The sequence below is a fragment of the Pelophylax lessonae genome, assembly GCF_965119305.1.
Source record: "Pelophylax lessonae genome assembly, chromosome: 12".
Classification (NCBI taxonomy): domain Eukaryota; kingdom Metazoa; phylum Chordata; class Amphibia; order Anura; family Ranidae; genus Pelophylax; species Pelophylax lessonae.
Genome location: NC_138779.1, coordinates 170,884,696 through 170,909,788, shown reverse-complemented (window position 1 = coordinate 170,909,788; position 25,093 = coordinate 170,884,696). Strand labels below are relative to the sequence as shown.

At 40.7% G+C, this 25,093-nt stretch overlaps 1 protein-coding gene across 1 annotated transcript in view; it reads right to left on the bottom strand.

Moving 5' to 3' along the window:
- Positions 1 to 25,093, bottom strand: part of TRPM4 (transient receptor potential cation channel subfamily M member 4) — a 252,482-nt gene that overhangs the window by 129,805 nt on the left and 97,584 nt on the right. Inside the window, exons 4-5 of the mRNA XM_082274469.1 lie at positions 9,429 to 9,609; positions 1,940 to 2,106 (exon numbers count right to left, since the gene is read on the bottom strand). Coding sequence (XP_082130595.1) covers positions 1,940 to 2,106; positions 9,429 to 9,609 — 348 coding nt within the window. The remainder of the gene's footprint in view (positions 1 to 1,939; positions 2,107 to 9,428; positions 9,610 to 25,093) is intronic.

Sequence of the window (25,093 nt, the reverse complement as noted above, 5' to 3'; positions counted from 1 at the left end):
CGCCAGAGGGAACCACCTATAGGTATCCAGATAGAGTTGACCAAGTAGCACAGAGCACCCACATGTGTTCAGATGGAAAGCATGGCCTTCTCACACTCTTGTGTACACAAGTTTTAGGCCCGGTTCACACTGCTCCAACTTTTAAAAGCACAAGCCGCCTGACATGTAAAAATCAATGTATCCCTATGAGAGCTGTCTTAACTGGTACGACTTGTGTCGGCCTGACTTTGGAAAAGGTTCCTCCACTACTTTGATCAGACTTCTGTCTGATTTCAGCCCATAGAATAGAATGGAAATTGCATCAAAGTCGGATCGGCATCTTTGATATACCATTTTGATATACTACTAGGTGTAATGATCTCTTTGATATACCACTCTAAGGTGTTAATATCCCACTAGATCTTAATCTTGCTTTTCCATAAGGTGCTGCAGTTGTTTAAAGTTTCCTTCTAAGAACTTAACTGATCTGACTTGTGACATGCTCAGAGGCAATGTTAGCAATGCAAAATGTATTAAAAAAAAAAAAAAAAACAGCATTGGGCTCTCCCATTCGGGTCTGGTATGGATTTTAAGGGATACCAGACCCTTATCCGAGCATGCAGCCCAGATAAGGGGAGGGGGGAGATGAGCAAGTGCCCCCACCTCCTAAACCACACCAGGCAACAATGTCCTCAACATAGGGGGGATGCTTGGGGTAGGGAGGGCTCTGCCCCCCACCCCAAAGCCCCTTGTCCCCATGTTGACCCCTGGGCTGTGGGGGTCTGTGGGCAGGGGGTTTATCGGAATCTGGAAGCCCCATTTAAGAAAGGGGACCTCCAGATCCTGCCTTCCCCCGTGAATGAATATGGGGTACAAAATACCCCTATGCATTCACCCAAAAAAAAGAAAAAACAGTGTAGTGTAACAAAAAACTTGATGCAGATTGACAAATCCTTTTTTAAAAATGAATAATGTCCCCCATAGCTATATAAGAACTGTCACGCCCATAGCTATACAAGAACTGACACAGGAGCTGACAGAATGGCAGGAGCATTTGTCGGGGAGGAGTTTTTTTTTTTTGTTTTGTTTTAACGGGTTGGCGGTGGCAGTGGAAAACATTGTGATTGACGTTGGATCTACATTGGGGGATATTAATAATTTTTAATAAAGGACTTGTCAAAAACTGGCCCATGTTTTTTGTTACACTACACTGTTTTTTTGGGGGGAGTAAATGGGTAGGGGCACTATGTACTCAATACTTATCTACATGGGGGACTGGGATCTGGGGGCCCACTTTCTTAAATGGGCTTCCAGATTCTGATAAGCCCCCTGCCCCCAGACCCCCACAACCACAGCACAGGGTTGTGGAGAAGAGACTCTTGTCCCCCACAACATAGGGACAAGGTGCTTTGGGGCAGGGGGGGCCAAAGCACCCCCCCCCCTCATGTTGAGGGCATGTGGCCTGGTATGGTTCAGGAAGGGGGGGTATGTTTGCTCATCTCCCCCCTTTCCTGGCCTGTCAGTCTGCATGCTAAGGGTCTGTAATGGATTGGGGGGGAGGGACTGCACGCTTTTTTTTTTTTTGTAAATTTGGGATGGAAATCCATACCAGACCCAAATTGCATCCTGTTAATTAAAGTTAGATTGATGTAAGACTGAATTCTCAGAGCAAAGTTGAATCAAAAGTCATGCAACATTCATGTCGGATCAGTGTGAACAGGGCCCAACCTGTTTCCCATCTATCAAAAAAAGTGCTTATATTGCTGTTGAGTCCCCACTAAAGAGATTTTCCCTCACATCCTATACCATGCAGGGAGATCTCTACAAAGGGAAATAATAATCAGACAGAAGTATTTATCGTCTCCTTGGTGTCTAAAACTTCTGTTGACTGGAGTACCACTTTAAATGTTGTTAGCCAACTCATCTTTTACAACCGTCTGCAAAATGAAGAAGATCTTACCTTAGGGTTTACCAGGCTTTGACGGTTATTTACAATTCCCCATGGTGCAATGCCCATTGCCACTACTTTGGTTCTGGAATTGGAGCTTGCAGTGGCATGATCTCTGACAGCTTCACCAACATATTTTCCTATGCCAACCTGCATTCCTCCAGTCATTATCCAGGCACCTATGGACAATAAAGTAATTCAATTAGATGCCTGGTCTAGGCATAATTTCTAAAGAAAATGTTGACTAAATGTTGGAAAATAACCCATTAGGATGAAGGAGGAAGAGTCCCAACCCATTCCCATTCTCTAATTTCTGTTCACTGTAAAGAAATCACTTTATCTGAGAAAAACTGGATTTTTGTCTTACCATAAAATCCTTTTCTCTGAGGTTCACTGACAGGCACAGCTTTAAGTCTTCAGACCATTGGGCTTATGCTCTTGCTCTCTAGGAGTAGGACTAGATGGAAACCTTTTTGGTTACACCCCTGGGGCAGTCCAAGAGGGTATACCAACACTTCCTGCCTTAGGACTTCAGTTTGTAACAAGCAGTGTCAGAACAACAAATAACTCAACCCCAACAGAGGAACGGGTGCTGTGTCTGTCAGTGATCCTCAGAGAAAAAGATTTTACAGTAAGACAAAAATCCAGTTTTCTCTTTCGTTCACTGTGACAGACACAAGCTTCAAGTCTTCAGAACATTGGGATGTCCCAAAGCAGTGTCAAAACGAGGGGTGAGAAAAAACACAACAAACGCAGAATTCCCAACAAGGCTAAACATAGCCAACCAGGTAACAACAGGAGCTCAACTAGGAACTGGAGCTCACCAGAAGGAATCATTTTCACACTCAAGAAGTGGAAGCCTCCGCAACAGCAGCCTGCAAAACTTTGCGCCCAAACGCTGCAGCGGGAACAGCCTCCTGTAGCTTCAGCAGTTTTGTTTGAGGAAGAAACACCCGGGGTAATGCGGAGTCCAGCGTCAGCCCCAAATAGTCCAGCTTTGCAGGATGCAGAAAATGGGAACCAGTGACCAAAGATGACATTTGGAAATTTCTGGGCCAATTAACTCTTCAGGGAGTGGTGGGGAAACCCCTGCAGAAGTGGTATTGGACAACCAATACATTACTTGTCACTCCATTCTTTGGCACAGTCATGTCAGAGTATAGATTTCCTCTCATAATGAAATATCTCCACTTCAAAAACAATGAAGAATTTTATGAAACTACTCATCCTGCACCAAAACTAAAGAACATTTGAGAAGTATATCAAATGATTCTACAGAATTTCCAACGAAGCTATGTGCCAGAAAGAGACATCAGCATAGATTAAAGTCTAATGGTCTAAAAGGGAAGACTCAGCTGGGTGCAATACATTGCATCAAAGAGGGCACGATTTGGCAGAAAATCCTACATGCTATGCGATTCGTCAACTGGCTATATTTGGAATTAAGTGATATACACTGGAAAAGGAAAAAAATTTGATCAAAAGTACAGCAATTATGGAATGGCAACATCTGTTCTTTCACTAAAAAATATAAAACAACAGATTTCCATGCAAAACAATGTACCGCTTTGAGATCAAAAATTCTGACATAATCAGACCACCAGAGAGGTTAAATAGGAAAAAATGCCAGGACCGCAGATCCCAGCCGAGAGCCAGATCCTTATTTCAAGTCCTACAGCAGGAAATGATGGTATACCCTCTGGGACTGGCCCCAGGGCCGTAACCAAAAAGGTTTCCCATTAGTCCTATTCCTAGAGCATAAACCCAATGGTCTGAAGGCTTGAAGCTGTTTCTGTCAGTGAACGAAAGAGAAAATTGATTTTTGTGTGCTTAAAATTGTTTTCTCCAGAAGTTCATTGTGATGCCCTCATCAGAAACATGTTTTGACGCAAAGAGAATTCTCAAGGGCTGATTTGTGGTTGACATAGAACTTCTGAGAGAGCTGGTACCTGGTGTTTCCTGCAATATGAATAATGAACTATTATATGCTATATAATATGAACTTTCCACTGGGGATGGTTGGCCATTATGCATACAAGATAATTCACTTGCTGAATGCACACAAGGATCTATTTGCATATGCAGCGGGTGTTGTCTGGTTAGTGATATAGTGGGACATTGATCTGTTTGCAGTGTACTTACTGGAACACAGGGTCATTTTTTTAACCCCATATTACACTATGAGCCAACCAAAGAATGCATATTATAAACTTCCAGTGCAGTTAACTATCAAATGCTCATTTTTATCTAATGAATGCCCTATACCGCCGAGGATTGCTGGCCACTAAGTATGCAAGGTCAGTCACTTGCTGAAAATACACAAATGGGTATACTCAATGATAATGATTTGCACTAATCCAAGGAATCATTTTATGCATACATGTGAACATACTTGTGTTGGGGTCCTTTCATGCAATACTGCACAGCAACACTTATAAATGTTCGCTGAAGTGCATTCAACATGCATTGTCATGCACGTTGCATTATGTTACGTTGCGGTTTTATAAACATTGGCATGCACTTAACCACTTGCCGACTGCCTAATGCAGATCTACGTTGGCAGTCAGCCCCTCACAGGCAAAGCGACGTAGGTCTACGTCGCTAGCTTGTGAGGGTCTAGGGAGCGAGCGCACGCCGCCGGAGGCGCGCTCCCGCTCCCGCGCGGTCACGCACCCCCCCGCGCGTGTGACCGGCGGACCCGATGTCCGCCGGTCACTCGGCAATCGGCGGGGGAGAGGGAGAAAGTCAGACGGCTTGTGTAAACAAGCTGCCTGCTATTCTCCGCTGTGTATGAAGGATGATCATACGGTTCTACTATGTAGAACCGTTGATCACTGTTAATACATCTGAAGCCACAGCCAATCACAGTAGAAAGCACGCCCCTAGGGACACACATAGCCCCTCCCTTTCAAAAAAAGTTAACCCCTTCACTGCCAGTGTATTTTTACAGTAACAGTGCATGTGTATAGCACTGATTACTGTAATAATGTCACTGGTAACCCCAAAAGTGTCAAAAATGTCAGTCAAGGGTCCGATCTGTCCGCCGCAATGTCGCAGTACCGCAAAAAAAATCGCAGATCGCCGCCATTACGCGTTAAAAACAAAAATGACAAAAATCTTTCCCTTTGTTAGTAAACGCGATAACTTTTGCGCAAACCAATCAAAATACGCTTTTTGCATTTTTTTTTACCAAACATAGGTAGCATAAAACAAATTGGCCAAAAATGTTAAAAAATTTTGATTTTTACATTTTTTGGGGGGGGGGGGGGGAATTTCATATAAAAAAATGTGAAAAATATTGTTGTTTTTGCAAAATTTACGCTCTTTTTTTGTTTATAGCGCATGATCAAAAAATTGCACAGGTGATCAAATACCACCAAAAGAAAGCTCTGTTTGTGGGAAAAAAAGGACACCAAATTCGTTTAGATACAGCGTCGCACGACCGCGCAATTGTCCGTTAAAGTCACGCAGTGCCGAATCGCAAAATACCCCCTGGTCAGGAAGGGGGTAAAATCTTCCGGGGCTTAAGTGGTTAATGTCACCTGTTGTGAGGTGTCTGCTCCCTGGAAGTGTTAAAATACTAACAGCATTTTTTTAATCTTTTCTTTCAGTTGAATTTACATGGGTTCATGTTTTCTGCGTTAAAATGCAGACAGGTTGCATTTTCCCGCAATGCACATGTACACAACATTGTGATAAAACAATACACATATAACAGCATTATTTTCCCATGCCCATGCAGTGATATGTGTTGATATGGTGCAGGAAAATAATGTGAATGAGCCCTTATTCAACTAACGTATGCAGCTGAAAAAAAAAAAAAGTTCGGCTGACACTTTATTATAAGGAAAACAGCGACATGAGATGGATACTTTATTTATAAAAAACACACATTACACATTATTGATTTGCCACATTTCTAGTTTACAGGAATTGCATACTATGAAATATGGCTAAAATTAACTGAATGGCTGAAAGTCACATAAAAACCTATCCAATATAAACTATTCTTTTTTAAATATATATTTAATTTTTACATCCAGTCTATTATATTGTGTGCACTATAGTGATTGCTAGGTCAACATATTTATTGGAAGACAAGTATAGTTTTAATTGAAGTTACATATAGTATTTATTGTATTTCTGTGCTGTTGGAATGTAAATCATTGATTTAAAACAGAAAAGACCTAATTTGGCCGATAGAGGAAGTGAAGTATCATTGGAATTTCCTGTAATACTTCATCTGGTGGCCAAATGATTTACACTTGACGAGCACAAGTGAATTTTCTGCCCCTGGTTGTACAGAGTGAATGTACATGCACTTTCACTTGGCGTAAAGCTATGCCAGTTCTTTATAAATTGAATTCCTAATGTCCATTTTAGTGGTTTGTTTATTTTGACAAAATATAAATCTCACAGATAAATGTACTATAGGCAATAGTTATTCTTTTAGCTAATAAAATACCATTTAGGCCCCGTTCACATAGGGGCGATCTGACTTCGGGTGGCGACCTCCGAGGTCGCGGTGCGAGCAGCGCGCCGCGACCTCGGGGCGGCCGCCACGGACTTCATAACATTGAAGTCTATGGCGGTCGCCTCCTGGTCGCCCCAAAGAAGCTCCGGACCCTTTTTCTAAGTCGGAACGACTTGTGTCGCTCCTATTAGAACGGGTCCGCAGCTTCCCTATGGAAGGCGACCTGCGGCGACCTGTGAGGCGACCAGGTCGCCTCACAGGTCGCCTCTATGTGAAAGGGGGCTCAAACCTAAGTAATATTAAGTAGGGGGAGAATATTAATAAAAGTTTATTTTTTAGAAGTATTTTAAAACCTTTCAGCAGGAAGAAAAAGACTCCAGGATAAGAAGGAACAGAACCAGTGGGCTATTGTGTAGAGATCTCATTGTTTGAATATTAGACACAGAAATTTAATTGGGTGGCTCACCCTGTCATATCCTACCTATACCTGAAATACCAGTTCTAGATGAATTAACATTTTGACACACATGCACATTACTGCATATCAAGCTTTAACCTTTAGGGCTAAGGGTAGCTGGCAGCAAAACTGAACAAGTAACAGAAAATAACTGTTCTTTCATCTTTTGCTCTGCTTTATTTAACTGATGTCTAAATTACTGCTCTAGGTTATTCTAAGCCAAAGAAGAGATCCAGCAACATCTGACGGAGTCAAGAAGCCAACAAGAGGATAGGATCAAGGCAACAGGGTCCTAGACTAAGGGCATTACTATACTACTATCAGGAGGCAACAGGATTCTAGACTAAGGGCATCATTACTATCAGAAGACACACTGCAAACAGTCCCTCGCTTGTTAGTAGACAGTATTCTTGGGGCACCTGTTTTATCAGGGCTGTCCTCTGGTGTCTATACGCTTTGGTGTGGTTAGGCCACTAGCAACAGAAGGGTTGACTTACAAATCCTTATAGTGAAAAAGACAAATTTTGCAGTGCCAAAAATACATCAAATCAAAAACCCTCTATGTAAAAATTGTATATACACAACATCATAAATCTAAGCTCATTCAGCATAACTTAAGAGTGCAAAATCTGGTGCAGCTGTGCATAGTAGCCAATCGGTTTCTAGCTTCAGCTTGTTAAATTAAGCTTTGACAAAAGAAAACCTGGAAGCTGATTGGTTTCTATGCAGAGCTGCACCAGATTTTGCACTCTCCAGTTTTAGCAAATCAATCCCATAGAGTCTATCTGTGTGTACCAGAGAAAAAAAAAAAAAGTCAGATCCACCTCCGATATGCTCCAAATCAGGGCTAAATCTTCCAATCTATGAATACTCAACACCACCCAATGCAATGGATACTCACCGCCATTGAAGCTACAAAGGTAGCAGACACTGCATGTCTCTCACAATCAAGCTCATCACAGGAGTAATACACTTAGGAACAACAATCACTTCTCCTTGGGATCCAATACCAATAGAGAAGTTGTGGTATTAAAGCTCACACTGGCCATATAAAAAGTACTAATAGAGTAGCATTTTTAAAAAATATCTATATTAGCCACAAAGTGCAGCTACAGCCAATCTTCCATATATCAACTGCACAGTTAAAGTTAAAGTCTACCATTTTGGAGGCAACTAGGTTATAAGGTTCTAAAGGCAAGTATTTTCAATATGAAGCCAAGATCTATAACAAAGAGACATGACCCCAAGCAAACCGTCACCTTTTTCTCTCTTCCTCTGATACACACAGATAGATTTTATATGGATTGATTTGTGTGGGTATATATATTTTTTTTTTTGCACTGGTGGACTTTTAAGTTACACTGTATGAGATTAATTGGCCATACACACTATAAGATTTTCTGAAGACTTTTTCCTTTTCCTTTTTCCTAGATTTACCAAAACCATATAATATGAGGTCAAACCTGAACACTTTCAATTTGTATACAATCTGGCAGGCCCTTGCACTACATAGAAAAGGTAAATCTGAAGGAAAAAGTCTTCAGAAAATCTTATAGTGTGTATGGCCCTTAAGTTCATGATGTTATATATAGAATTATCACATAGGGGATTCTTGATTTGATGGATTTTTGGCGATGCCAAAATACTTGTGATAAGCATGTACAGGCTCAAGGTAAGAGACAAGGCATCATGTACACACAAAATCTGGGCTGCTAGTATCTGGCAGAAGTGTTTAAGGAGAAGGGATGAGAGAGAGGGAGACCACCAGCAACTATAGGGGGAAGATTCTTGACTAAATAGGAAAAGTGGCTAGAAGAAATTAGAAGTTGAATCTTGAATCAGAAAAAAGTGTACGAAATCAGAAAAACTATGATAATAAATGTAAAACATATTGGGTAAAAAATTATAATTTTATTAATTTCTTAGGTATAAAAACATTATCAGCCAATTAGAAATTTAAGGGTATTAAACCCCCCCCCCCCCTCCAGTAGGGGAAACACTCAAAACCATATAGACAATGCATGGCACGCATGCCTACAGGTAACAAAAACAAGAACAACATAAAACAAACAATAAAAGAAAAAATCTTGAATCAACGGAGATGAAGAAACAAAATCCATCCTCCTTGGACACTAAAAAAAAAAAAAAGAAATAAAGCACGGCAATAGGAGGGGTTATACTAAGGGCTGGCCTACAATTTATTTTTTTTTTGTTTTGCCAGTTTTCAATCCTCCTAGAGGCACCAGTGTAACCATCAAATTTTTGAATCTCTGCTTCCCTCAATGGATAAGAGAGACAGATTTGCCCAAACAATTATGGGTGAATGTAAACATTCGTTGACCACTAATTTGTCAGAATTAACCATTTTGATACAAATTAAACCCTCAAAATTCTCTGCAAATGTATGTACAGGGAAATCTGAATTTCAATGCTACTTTCCTGCATCACTGGATATTTTAGATTAATACAGGTGCATATCACTGCACACCTCACTTGTAAATAAAGCCATTCATGGTTATTACAGCTTCATGACACATACAATGAGCAATGTGGGCCCTTTGCCCTCTGACCTGTGCTTTGTGCAGCCTTAACGAGACCCTTTCTTAGGATGTCCTTCAGCCATGTTTTCATTTTAAAGTCCCCGTCACCTCCGACAACTGACACCACCAGGTTGGGTGGAGGAATCTTCCAGTGATGGGTGATTAGGTTATACACAATGGAGGAATCAGTTTCATTTGACAGGCGAATAAACTGGAATGAAAAAATATATATATTTTTACCATACGGTATAACAAACTGAACTTTCCATCTGTTTAGAATAGAAAAAGGTCCAGACAATTAACTGATTAAAGAACATTTTACTGTAAATATAAATTACATTGTTACTGTATATATACTGTATGTTAACTCCATTGTTATTTAAAGGGTCTATTCACTCAAGTGTGATAGTTAAATATGGGCATACACATAAAGATTGCTTTTGGGGAGAAAGTCTGCTTGAGATGGAAAGGAAAGATATTCCTTTGGAGAAGAGAAAATAATATAACTTTGAGGAGGTTGGCTGGTTCCTCTTTGGGGAGGGGGATTTTTTACTGCGAAAAGTGCAACAAATGGCACAGAGTGTAGTGGTCATGATTTTGTAATATACAATGTACTGTATACCACACAGGAAATAAGGAAAAAACTGCAACAGGGGCAAAGACAGGAACAAAGATCTGACAGGGGTTTGAGTATTCCCATACACTACTAAGGAAAAGCATTTTTAACTAAAAACCAGTGAAGTGGTGCGCTGTTTAGATGAATGCAAATGTGTATCAGTGCTTTCAAATTAATTATTATTAATAAAATATTATATCTCACAACCATGTGAAACAAAAAAACATATTTTTGCTGATGCGAATCATCTAATCTCCCCAGTGCGGGTCACGGTGACACCGGATCTGACATCACAGGCTCCTCCTACGTGTTACGTCACTAGTCACGTGACTTTTTCAGGGTACTTGACTTTTACCCTGAAGAAGTCACGTGACTAGTGACGTAACGCGTAGGAGGAGCCTGTGACGTCAGATCCAGAGTCACTGCATCCCGAACTGTGGAGTTGGTTAGCTGAAGCCGCTCACAGTTCATTTTTGTGTGGAAATATTTTAAGGCGACTTACAAACCCTTCTAAATGTGAGTGCATTGGAAGTTTTTAACCAATACATTTTAAAAAACATACTGCACAATGAACCCATCTTGTTTTGTATGAATGTGCTTGTGGAGCCTGATCAATCTGGATAGAGGAGGATCCAAACAGGGAACATAAAGGAGCACTTTGAGGCTGGCTTAGCCTATACTGTGAGTTTTCAGTTTGATCTCCGGTGAGCACGCATTGTACCTAGGTGGATCGAGGTGGATACCAGGTGGTTGGTCACATAATCGGGAATCACTTATTATCATGTAATTTTTTTTAGAGCACTGTGGACCCCACATGCATCGATGATTCATGGATTTTGATTATTTTCAACTCATATTGGGAGATTTTTTTTGCTTTTTTCCTTCTGTATATATGATTTTTTTTGAGTCTTATTGTCTTTAATCTTTATTAATAGCACTATTAATTCATGCACGTATAGTTTAAGAAAGTGCACGGATTACACATTATATAAATTCATTTAGATTATTCCGATCAGCAAAAATATGGTTTTTCGTTTCACATGGTTATGAGATTTTATTAATAACAATTCATTTGAAAGCACGGATACACATTTGCATTCATCTAAACAGCGCACCACTGCACTGGTTTTTAGTTTACAAGTTTTTTCAAGACTCATAGGGCTTGATTTGGTGGTAGCAGCAGTGTATATTGTATTAGGGATTTTATCACCTACTACAATCACATTAGCAGCGCACTAGTGCCTCCGCTTTATACATTTTTATGTTTATCTATTTTGCAGTTGGAGATTAACTCTCATATCCTGTTTGATACAACATTGTCAGCAGGGCAGGAAGTGAGGGTAAATCTCTCTTGTGGAGACCTAGATAGCAGTAAAACCTGGAAACGGTTCTACCTACTCCCCCTTCCCCCTACTCTGTCCAAAATTAGGAAAAACGTTCTGGCAGGGCATACACTTTGTATCTGAAGGGATTTGATTGTGCTGAGGTTTATATGTGTCTGTGTGATTCTAGATGGTCTTTGGCAAAACAAATGTCATTGTACCACTGCACGCCAAAGCTATTTTTTTAACAAATGAATAGTGTTGATTAACCACTCATGTCCCCCCAGGCCTTTTTTGCCTAAATCCCCTTGAGTCCCATGTTGTTGTTTTTTTGCAGATTAGGTGATGCCTGGCCTACACATTATATTTTTCGATTTTTCTAGTCTACCTCAATGTTTCAAAAATATTTTTTTTAAACAGGTATGGATTTTGACAGCATATTTGGATACATACAGTATATATATATTGTATTTCCTTGTTTTTTATTGGGAATACATAGTAAAACTTTAGAAGAAAATGCCTTTTCCTGTGCTTCTGTTTTGTGCATGCCCATATATTTACCCTAAAATATAGTAAAAGTCTGATGATTAAAATTATACCACATCAGTGCGATTTTTATGCAATGTAGCAAAATGTTTAAAGAAAACTAGTTTAGGAGAGCTTTTTTTCTCCTTTAAATGCTACATTGTGATGTACATAGGTAGAAAAAATGGTTTCTGTAAATTGTTAGTGTAACAGTAAGATGGGGTTAAGTTGAGCTGACAAGGGTACAAATTAGTATGACGGCGACATTGTGTTCACGTATGTGAGCAGTTGAGGTTTGTCCAGGAAACACAAATGTCATTTAAGGGATTAATCTGGGGAGTAATTATTATAAATACATTTTTAGGATATACATTTTTTTTTATTTCACATTTATTTAATGGGATATCATATTTAGACCCCCCCCCCCCCATCTTATGCAGCTGTTCAGCAACAGGTCACTTCTAATAATGATCTATTGCTGGCTGGTGAAAATAGATCACAATAGTAGTGATCTACAGCTGTAAGGAGAGACGGGACAGACCTATAATAGCTCTGCCCCAACCTCCATACTCATAGGAAGTGGTGTGACATCACTCACACAAACACAATACCCATTCTTTTGATAAGTTTAGAAATCTCCCACAATGAATATTTTGACTTTAACTCTCCTGAAATCTTCAATGTTATTTTTGCATTTTATGGACTTCACCAAGCTTTTCAGTGCTGAATCAACAATAATGGATTGCAAACAATGTAACTTTAAGGTCTGTTTCACACCACCAACTTGAAAGAATAAAATCTCTCCCTGATTAAAACTGACTGAATCAACTGTCCGGAAAGGAAAGCATTCATGGCAGGTGTTTTAGAAGAATAAGCCACAAGTATCTGTCTGTCCAATCCTGCAGAGAGTGCTTTTATCTTCAAAACCTGTAGATTGACAAATGGGAAGCCTTCTACTGTGATCCTGCATGCACAGATTTCTCTTGCAGGCCTGCTACCCTACAGGTCACGAGTGTGCAATGCTTTTGTTTTTTGTTTTTTGTGAAATGACTTTAAAGCGGAACTAAACTCAACATTAAAGTGATACTAAACACACACACTGTTTGACATTGTTCCTTCTATTTCTGTAGGTGGAATATACTGGAGTTATTTATTTATTTTAATAAATAAAACATTCTAAGTACCTTTTTCCAAATCGATACACAGCTGTCACATGACCTAGATCTTTCCTAGCTTGTCTGCAGGAAAACAGAAGCAGGAGGAGCTTCTAGTCCTCTGCTACTGGTCACATATTCAAAATAAATATTAAAAAAACACAGCCTTTGGAATACAGAGTAAAAATAAACACAGAATATCAATAAACTCAATAAACTGTTTAAAGTTGTCATACAAATATATATTTGAAAACAAAATATATATATATATGTTTTTTGGCAATAACATGGTATAGGAGAACTTCTACCAGTCAGAGGCTGTGTCACCCCCCCCCCCCCCCCCCCAGCCTGTGTCTTAGAATAAGAGGGCCGAGATATATCCCGGGTAACTATAGGCCGGTCAGCCTAACATCAGTAGTCTGCAAGATTTTGGAGGGGATGTTAAGGGACCACATAGAAGACTTTAGTAATGAATGTGGTATTATTAGTAGTAATCAGCATGGATTACTGAAAAATTGTTCTTGCCAGACCAATCTATTAACCTTCTACGATGAAGTGAGCTGCCACCTAGATAAAGGTAAGCCTGTGGATGTGGTGTATCTGGACTTTGCAAAAGCCTTTGACACCGTTCCCCAGAAACGCTTACTGTACAAACTAAGGAAGGTAGGTATGGACCATAAGGTGAGTACCTGGATAGAGAACTGGCTCCAGGGGAGAGTCCAGAGGGTGGTGATTAATGGGGAGTACTCGGATTGGGCGGATGTGGAAAGTAGGGTCCTCCAAGGTTCTGTCCTGGGGCCAATCCTGTTTAATTTATTCATAAATGATCTAGAGGAGGGGATATCTAGTACAATCTCAGTATTTGCGGATGATATTAAAGTAAGCATGCCAATATCTTCTATGCAGGATGTGGAAACCTTACAAGCGGACCTGAACAAAATAATGGGGTGGGCAACTACATGGCAGATGAGGTTTAATGTTGAAAAATGTAAAGTAATGCACTTGGGCGTCAGAAACACGAAAGCAAGCTACTCACTAGGGGGGAAACCTCTGGGTGAATCTAAGATGGAAAAGGACCTGGGGGTACTGGTGGACAACAGGCTTGGCAGTGGCATGCAATGCCAAGCCGCTGCAAGCAAAGCCAACAGAATACTGGCATGTATATAAAAGGGGATTCACTGCAGAAATAAAGAGATTATTCTCCCACTCTACAAGACTCTGGTCCGGCCACATCTGGAGTATGCTGTCCAGATCTGGGCACCGGTCCTCAGGAAGGATGTGCTGGAACTGGAGAGAGTCCAGAGAAGGGCAACAAAAATAATTAGGGGAATGGAGGGCATCAGCTATGAGGAAAGACTACAAGCATTGAACTTATTCTCTCTGGAGAAGAGACGCTTGAGGGAGGGATATGATATCAATGTACAAATACTGCACTGGCGACCCTAGCATAAGGAGCAAAACTTTTTAGAGAAAGGGAATATAATAAGACACGTGGCCACTCACTAAAACTAAAGGAAAAACGGTTTAACCTTAAAATACGTAAGGGGTTCTTCACTGTAAGAGCGGTAAGGATGTGGAATTCGCTTCCACAAGCAGTCGTATCAGCAGGGAGCATCAATAGTTTAAAAAACGATTAGATGGGCTCCTTAAAGACCACAACATACAGGGGTATTCAATGTACGGTTAACAGCAAACACACACACACATCATAGGTTGAACTGGATGTACTGATGTCTTTTTCAACCTCACAAACTATGTAACTATCTAGTGGCCATGAAACAACCATTAATCTACATGTGATATCCCACCGCTGTTGTGCTTAGCTGGTTAGTTGGCATTGGGGAGGAGGGAGGTCATGGGCTGTCATTTACCACTGTGTGTACACCCACATGTGTGACTCTATAGTCACATGGGCTGCTCAGATGTAATAGGGAGGAAATGCGCAGCATTGACACTCACTGAAAACTGAGCATGTGCAGAGTTGCCACCACAGCTGCAAAATCCCTAGTTGAATTTGGGATATGAACAGAAGGCGGAGATAGAGAACAGCAGGATTTTTGCAGAATACAGAAAACAAATCTCATAGGGCCTGAGCAAGTATGTACAACATGTAATACAGCATTTAAAGTTTTTTATTATGTGGGTTTAGTGACACATTAACTATTTAAATCCTTATGCTGCTAGAATTAGTAAATAGAAAGGAAGGTGTATTATATTTTCTTCTTTTAACCTTTTTTTATTTTAGGTTTCAGTTGTTTCCTGGCTTCTGACCTAGGCCAAAATGATGACATGCATTCCAGGAATCTTCGTGTGCCTTTTTATCTTTCATCTGGAGGACGTTTTTTAGCTAAACACACACTCATGCCAGCCTAAGGTAAGGGCAGATGGATTCCAGAAAGTAAATGCTACATGAATCATCTGCCCTTACTCAAGATGGCCATGGATAGAAATGCTAGGGGGGTGTTTTTCAAAGTCATTTCTCAACAAAATAAGGCATGGAGAGTTTGCTTTGAATAATAAAAATGATTTGAATAGTGTTTTCAAGTTTGTGGTTCTCGGATGCAGTTTCGTTTTGTTTATTGGTTTTTCTTTTTTTTTTGTGGTATTTACCTCACATTTTTAAACGAATTTGTGGTATTTTGATCAAATATAATATTTTACTTTGATGAATTGACTTTATTATCGCATGCAATGTTTAAAAAAAAAAAAAACAACAAATGGTTGCATGCAATAATCATTTGTGAATTGACCCCACTGTCTGTTTAGGGCTGCTCTCCCAGACCGCTATTAAATTGGGACAAGCAGCTGTGTCCATGCCCATAGACATGAATCGACAGCCTGCACTCAGCACTTGGTGGCTCAAACCACACACACACTGCCCATTGGACTACGAATGTCAGCGCTTGTGTGAATGAGGCTAAAAACAGGATAGAAAATAGAACATAATCAAAACTGGTTGCTAAGTCCAATGCTGGCATTTTTCAGCCTCAGTCACATTGGCACTACTTTATTTAGCTTTTATAAATACTGTACAGTGAGAAACAACATTGACCACTTCTGAACCAGTAGGATTTGCCCCCTTAATGACCAGGCCATTTTTTGCCATTTGGCACTGCGTTACTTTAACAGAAAATTGCGCGGTCATTTGACGCTGTACCCAAATACAATTGATTTCCATTTTTCCCCACAAATAGAGCTTTCTTTTGGTGGTATTTGATCACATCTGCGGTTTTAAGATTTTGCGCTATAAACAAAAAAAGAGCGACAATTTGTATTCTGCTACATATTTTTGGTAAAAAAAAATCCCAAAAAGCGTATTTTAATTGGTTTGCACAAAAGTTATAGCGTTTACAAACTACGGGATAGATTTTTGGACTTTTTATTTATTTATCTATTTCTTATTAGTAATGCGGCGATCTGCGATTTTTAGCGGGACTGCGACATTGTGCATTGTGGCGGTCAGATCCGACACCTAACTGACATTTTTGACACTTTTTTGGGGACCAGTGACACGAATACAGTAATCAGTGCTAAATAATATGCACTGTTACTGTATAAAGGACACTGGCAGGGAAGGGGTTAATACTGTGGGTGATCAAAGGGGTTAAATGTATGCCTGTGTGCTTACTGAGTGTGTGTGTGTGGGGGGGGGGGTTCTGTGACAGGCACAGACAGATCGCAGTTTAAGCTTAGCTGAATCTGCTGATCTCTCCCTGCCTGTCTGAGAAAAGATCCGCCTGCTTTGTTTACATAAGCAGGCGGGTCTTCGCTTTTGGTTTCTCTCTAAACACAGCGGGACGCGGCTCCAGCGGCGCGCGCGCGCTGCTGAAACCACATGCACTCCAGTCACGTAGTACTACATGACTGGACGCAGTCGAGCCGCCCTGCCGCAGTAAAAAGGCGGTCGGCAAGTGGTTAAATATACATTAAAATACAGACAAATTTTTTTGGCCTCTCAGATTACTTTTTCCTGGGTTTAGAAGTACCTGCTTTAGCCCAATTTAGGCGCATTGAGTCTAGATTCACACTGAGGCCATTTTGAAATCATGCACATTCAGCTGAACTCGTATGATTTCAAGCCGGCATTTCAGTCCGACTTCTGGGACGATTTCACAGATATCCTGCACAGATTTCTAATGAAATTGCCCCCGAAGTCGCCAAAAGTAGTACAGAAACTACTTGTGGGAATCAATGTGGCGCCGTAAAGTTGGTGTTGCACCAAGTCAGACGGTGCTATTGTGGGGTCGACTTCCGGTTTCCGGGTCACTTCCGGTTCCGGGGTCAACTTCCGGTTTCCGGGTCACTTCCGGTTCCGGGATCAACTTCCGGTTTCCGGGTCACTTCCGGTTTCGGGGTCGACTTCCGGTTTCCGGGTCACCATCCATATCCGCTCTCTCCCCATTGGTATTTAGAGCTGTGACGACTGCCGGACCGCGCCCCTTGAAGACGTTCAGTGTAACGAAACGTACGTCGGGCGGTCACAGTGGACACGCTCGCCCACAGTGAGGAGACGTGGCGGCCATCATTTTGGTGGAATGCCGTGGCGGAACATGCTTGGAAACAATTTGGACTGCTTTACATGCTCGTTATGATTGGATCCTTGTAAGTGTTTTTAATCTATTATTTTGATCTGGTTAATAAATGGTTTGCGCTATGATACTGCTTTGTGCTTCATTCCCTACATACCTGTGACTACTGACCTGAGACTTCCAGAGAAGGACGCATATTATCCAGGATACATATCGAGTCCTACTGAGTCTAGTTTTGGCATTTGGGATCTCTGTCATGGGGATCATCGTTATGTGGTAAGGGTCAGTGTGAACTGGGTGTCTGGTGGTGGTATCACGGATTCGCTACATTTTTCATCTGATCATATTGGGACTTTACATGGACTTTTTAATCTTTCTGAGAACTTTTTACTGATGATTAGCGCTACATTGTTCTTATATTGCTTTTAGATCTGTTTTTTATTCCAGATTCTGTGTAGCAGCTTTTCTATTTGGATTTTATTACCAACTTCTGAAGTTTGTATGTTTGAAGCTTTGAATTTCAGTTAGCGCAGCAATTTTCTTTATTATCGGTGCTATTGCCGGCTATTGGTTCTGATTTGACATGTCAAATCGGACTAATGGGAACTTGGGCTTAGTTATGTTTACTTGGGTTTAGCTCTGTTTAATCTGTTGAATTGGATCTTGTATGCACAGAGTTTGATTTTCTCTAAACACAGCTAATCTGACCACACCTAAATGAGAGGAAAACGCACAGTGTGAAAGACCCCATTGAAAATGATTACATGCATTTAAAAAGGTCTTCTATTCACAGGTCTGAAAGTACCAGCGTGAATAAGACATTCTTTTTTAAATACAAAGTCAAGTACATTTCCCTCTAATTTAAAGAAAAAGAGGTAAAGGGCAAAAGTCCTACACAGAAGTTAAAGCGGTAAAGGCAGAACTGTGTCTGATAGTGATCATCTACTAACCATGTATTCACAACACACATACTGCATACTTGCATACTGTCCTTTGGCAGAACCCAGAGCACAAAACATTCTGTAATTGTCGCCTGAACATGCAGCCTTAGCACAAATCTGTTTTGAATGACTGACATGTGAGTTGTTTCAGTGAATGCTTGTAAGCAGTTCAAGACGGATCTAGAATTTCCTGAGAAGTTAGATATGCGAGTAAAGTAGAAAAACCCAACGATAAGATATTTATTGGCCTTTCTTTTTAGAAACATAGAGGATGTCCTCACTGGCTTCTCATTCTATAAATTCTAGTTGCCTGGCTTTATTGCTGACTTTCTGGTTTCAATATTTCGAGTCACCAACCCAAACCAGTAATCAAAATAGGGTATTTTGACTTTACTCTGCCTTTCCTAAACTACATAATTGTCTGGTCAGTGGGTTTATTTCTAAAAAAATATTTGCTGTGTGGATTCCCACAGCCGCCACGAATAACCACTGTATGTGCTTAATAAGTTTATTTCCTATGATCATCAGCACCATCTAGTGGCCATAATGGGGGTATTTTCCTGAAATACCCAAATCAGAAAAATACTGAATTATGGTCACTAGATGGAGCTAATGATCACAGGAAATAAACATATTAGACAAATTAGAGTGAGTATTCATGGCAGCTGTGCAAATGCCTCAAGCCAAAGCCAAATTGCCCCATGAGCTACTTTGCTGCATTTGTTGCACGTATGGCAGACCACTGAAATCAATGGGTTGCCTATGCATATTGCGGGAAAAATGCCCCAAAAAATGTGCCACTACACTGTGTGAATGGGGCCTGAATGTGAAATTTGTGTGTTTACATCCTCCCCCTTCGTGAGCTGAACATGGATTACAAAAACATTGACCGCTGAATGTCTCCCTCCCACGCACTTGTATAAAGCTGGCCATACACTATGCAATCTGATTGTACAATCTCTGTACAATTACCTTTAGATTTACTAAAACTATGTAATAGGAGGACCCACCTAAACACTCCATTCAATATGTATCAAATTAGGCAAGCCCTTGCATTACATAGCTGATGGTAGATCTAAAGGAGATTATACAACCAGATTGTAAAGTATATGGCCACCTTAAAAGGAAGAGGTAGGGAAGAGAGTGGAAATAAAAAAGGAGGTGGTATATTAATGTGAGGGGGGCATGATCCACAGAAGTAAAAAAGCCCCATTCTGGGATACAGTAAGGCAGTGAATGATGGGCTATGATGACACAGGAAGTGAATGGCTCAGAAAGCATTTTTAACAGCTTTGATCAAGAGGTGAAGACTGAAAGCTGCCGTGAATGAAAGATAAGAACACTGGGATGACTTGGGCAGAAAAGACATAAGAAAAGGCTTCTATTTTATTATGAAAAGTGAAATTCTGCTTGAAAAGGTGAACCTAGCCTTTCAGGTCAGCTGAAATACCTGCTGGTGGCACTATGGTTTATGGACCAGAAAGCTGCAAGTTCCACCAACAGGTGTCTCCCTGTCCCATGAAATTCATATATTGCATTTCATATACTGTATAGTAGGTTAGTTTATGTTTCACTTTTTTTGTGCAACTAGTTCCTTTCCGAAAAAAAAAAAACTCTATTTATAGCTTTTTTTTCATACTGTTCTCATGTTTCTGTTTTGCACAGAGCATCCCAGATCCTCCTCTTCTTGGGTCCCTCTTTGGCTCTCCTGGCTTTGTAGAAAACATATTATAGTGGATTAGTAGTATTATTGTGCACTGTGCAGCATTGTAACAGGTGTGGAGGTGACTGAGCGTTTCTGCAACAATACTACACACAGTGACAAAAGCACTTATAATGTATTATAACTGGTGTGATAGACCAATTGCCCCCCCCCCCAATACCACATATTGAAGTGGGGTGTTATCCGAGTATACTTTTACATGTTTATTTGTGTCCTGCAACAATATTGCCTCTTTTGCTGAGTTAAGTCTGATACACAGTGCCAAACTCACTGACCAATTTTTTTGAACTGGTGTGATAGACCAGTGGCCCCCCCAATACAACATATTGAAGTGGGGTGTTATTTAACAGTATCATTTTCTAAGAGTGTATTTTAGTCCTGCAAAAATTTGGCCACTTGCTGTGTAATCAGTGCCACACACAGTGACAACAGTTACTGGCCAATTATTTGTAGAACTGGTGTAATAAACCTGTGGCCCCCCAATACCACATATTGAAGTGGGGTGTTAACAGTATAATTTTCTAAGAGTGTATTTTAGTCCTGCAAAAATGTGGCCTCTTGCTGTGTAATCAGTGCCACACACAGTGACAACAGTTACTGGCCAATTATTTGTAGAACTGTTGTAATAAACCTGTGGCTCCCCAATACAACATATTGAAGTGGGGTGTTATCTGAGTATACTTTTACAAGTGTATTTGTGTCCTGCAACAATATTGCCTCTTTTGCTGAGTGATGTCTGGTACACACAGTGCCAAACTAACTGGCCAATTTCTTGAACTGGTGTGATACACCAATGGCCCCCCAATACCACATATTGAAGTGGGGTGTTATCTGAGTAAACTTTTACTAGTGTATTTCTGTCCTGCAACAATATTGCCTCTTTTGCTGAGTGAAGTCTGGTACACACAGTGCCAAACTCACTGGCCAATTTTTTGAACTGGTGTGATACACCTATGCCCCCCCCCCCAATACCACATATTGAAGTGGGGTGTTATCTGAGTAAACTTTTACAAGTGTATTTGTGTCCTGCAACAATATTGCCTTTTTTGCTGTGTTAAGTCTGGTACACACAGTGCCAAACTCACTGGCCAATTTTTTGAACTGGTGTGATACACCAATGGCCCCCCAATACCACATATTGAAGTGGGGTGTTATTAAACAGTATAATTTTCTAAGGTTGTATTTTAGTCCTGCAAAAATTTGGCCTCTTTTGCTGTGTTAACTGTGCTACACACAGTGACAACAGTTACTGGCCAATTATTTGTAGAACTGGCGGACTGACGGACCGGCAGATATGGAGGAGAGGCAGGCAGAACTTGCATTGCACAAGAGGTACAAAGCAGACTGCAAATGTATCAGGAGCGAGCCATCAACCATGTACAGTCACATCTGGCGCTCCCAAGACGCCGGCAGTGTGGGCTTTTTTTAATGTGTCCGTTGCTGACAACAGTGTTACCATCTGCAGCCTTTGCAGTCAACGCATAAGTGGCGGTAAGCCCAACACTCACCTAGGGACCGCCGCCTTAAGAAGGCACCTGAAATCCCATCACTGAGCCCAGTGAGAGCAACACCATCAGAACCCACAAAGCCAAACTCCAGGCTCTCACCGTCCAGCCTCTTCTCCTTCTCCTTCTCCTTCTCCTGTCTCCTCACAGTTGTCCAACACTCCACCTTCTATGATGCCGTCGTCATGTTGTTCTGGAAAAAGGCAGGCTTCTGTGGCTCAAATGTTGGAGCGTAAAAAAAGGTGTCCGACAGGTGTCCGACTACATCGGGTTAATGGCCGATGTGGACGCTCTGAGGAGTGATGAACCCCTGGACTACTCGGTGGGCAGGCTTGACCTCTGGCCAGAGCTTGCACAATTTTCAATGGAACTGTTGGCTTGCCCCCCCGTCCAGTGTCCTGTCCGAAAGGACATTCAGCGCAGCAGGGGGGATCGTGACCTATAAGCGCACTCGCCTAGCTCATGACAGTGTAGACTACCTCACATTTATAAAAATGAATGAAGAATGGATCTCTGAGGAATTCAACACATGTGACCGTTAGACCATGTTTCATTGAAATTCCTCATCACAGGCCACAAATATCTGCCAGACCACCATCTACCCACAACAATTCCTGGTCCTTGTCTTCGCTAAATACAGCGGCATAAAAGGCATTTCATGTCCATTGAATGGCTAATTTTTGGGGCCTATAAAGGCTGACACTTACTGTTCTGTATACCGTGAATGCCTACTGTACATCCAGCCATCAAATACACTACGTTCTTTGCTGTCAGTTAAACCCATGTGGGCTAATTTTTGGAGCCTATACAGGCCGACACTTACTTCTGTATACTGTGAATGCCTACTGTACATCCAGCCATCAAATACACTACGTTCTTTACTGTCAGTTAAACCCATGTGGGCTCATTTTTGCAGCCTATACAGGCCGACACTTACTTCTGTATACTGTGTGAATGCCTAATGTACCTCTAACCATCAAATACTAAGTTCTTTGCTGTCAGTTCAACCCATGTGAGCTAATTTTTGGGGCCTATACAGGCCGACACTTACTTCTGTATCCTGTGAACGCCTACTGTACCTCTAGCCATCAAATACTAAGTTCTTTGCTGTCAGTTCAACCCATGTGAGCTAATTTTTGGAGCCTATACAGGCCGACACTTACTTCTGTATACTGTGAATGCCTACTGTTCCTCCAGCCATCAAATACACTACTTAGAATAAATAAATAATTTTTTAAAATAGTATATAATATTAAAGTGCCAATAGAGCCAATATAAATATATAAAGTCCCATTAAAGTGTAAAGATTATAAAGAAAGTCCAGTGAGGGATGTGAATGGTGGTGTTGAAAAATAATATAATAAATATAATCCAACCAATGGTGATTCAACCAATATAAAGTGATCTGTGCTCCCAGGAACGAGTGACCAGAGTGTCACAATAGACAGCCGACCGTGCACCCCCTTGTGAGTAGGTGCTCACCTTAGATCTTTATTAGAAAGCGCATGGGTATGAAGATCTTAAAAATCATCCATCCGTATCCTCATGGCTCCTCTCATCCACAGTAATGAAGCCTGGCTTGCAGTATCACTCAGTGCAGCATTTATATGAAAGCAAAATAAACTTATAATAGTGCATGAAATCCTTCAAAAATGTTTTATTTAGATAGAAGTAAAAAACGTTTTATTTAGATAGAAGTAAATGGTCTCACTCACATGTGTGGGTGCATAATATGCACATAAAATGATCGCATCAGCAAACAATCCAATAGGTGATGGCAGAAATCGTGGTGGTATAATGGGAGAGACCGTTCAGTGCTGCCTTAAGATCACCGCGTGTGCTGGCAGCCGACAGTCTCACCGAGTAGCGGTGAAACGCTCCGTCCATCCTTGCCCCTCCCCTACGCGTGACGACACAGGGACCACGTGTCTTCTTCAGGGGGATATGACTGGACGGCGGACCGCTCATTAACTTATATAGGGCAGGCAAGCGCCATTTTTTTGTAGCCGCATAGCTATATAAATACATATTCAAATGCTCAGCCATTCAGCTTCATAATTTTAAATGTATGAAACATTTAGCTGTAATTTGACATGTATGTTGATATAAAAACTACAGTTATCAAAAAAGGACAGACGAAAGCTGACTGTTATAGATGTCTCTCCCATATCACCACAATTTTAAACAGCCATACGCATAAATATAAAATGTATACAATATCATAATTAGTGCGATAAAAACATAAAATATTTCTTCAAAAATACACAAAAACCACATATATATAAAAAGATCCCTTTTAAAAAATCTCTCTACACATATATAAAATACACATTTATATAAAACAATCCCATATAAATAAGAGACCATTAAAATTAATTGTATAAAATACATAAAAACAAGAAACCTAAAATGACATGGATAGATGATACCATACTTTAATAATTACTAATAAAACAACCAAGGTCGAATTCCTTGTTAATCCCCCCTGGGTATAAAGAGCCCAGCTGGTTAATCCACCAAGATTCCCTTTTACTTAGTTCACGGACATAATTCCCTCCCCTCCAGTGTTTTTTGGGTGCTTCAATTCCCCAAAAACACATGCCTTTACAGCTTTTGTTATGTTTTTCTTTAAAATGTAAAGGGAGGTCATGTTTATCAGAGCCCTTATTTATATTGTAGACGTGCTCTTTTATCCTTTCTTTTAAACACCGCTTAGTACGGCCAACATAAAATTTGTTACAGGGACATCTAATGACATATACTACCCCTTCTGTATTACAAGTAATCAAATCCTTTATTTCATATGTTCTATTATTAATTGGGTTCTCAAAACTAAATACTTTCTTTGTATTGCCAGGTACACCGACACACCCATAACATCGTCCACAGGCATGAAAACCTTTAATATTCCACCTGAACATAGATAATTGCTTATGTGGTTCCACCACATTTTTGACAATTTTGTCTCTTAAATTAGGTGCACGCCTGTATACAAAATCGGGTCTCTCCTTCAGTGTCGGGCCCAGAATCTTATCCTGCTTCAACACTGACCAGTATTTTGTAATAATTTGCTCCACTTTCTTATATTGCACATTAAAATCAAGAACAAATTTCATATCTTTCTGATCATTTGGGTCTGTTGTTTTATCAGTATATATCAGATTCATCCTATCCCTATTGCTTTCAGGCTCGGTTCACACTATTGCGATGCGGGAAGGCTGCGAATTCGCAGCCTGTTCCCGCATCGCACACGCACCCCCGGCAGTTCACACTGCCATATGCGATCCGCTGGGGGTGTCAATGTAATCTTAACGACACCCCCAGTTTGATCGCATATCGCAGTGCGATCGTGCAGTTCGCACAGGATCGGATCGCACAAG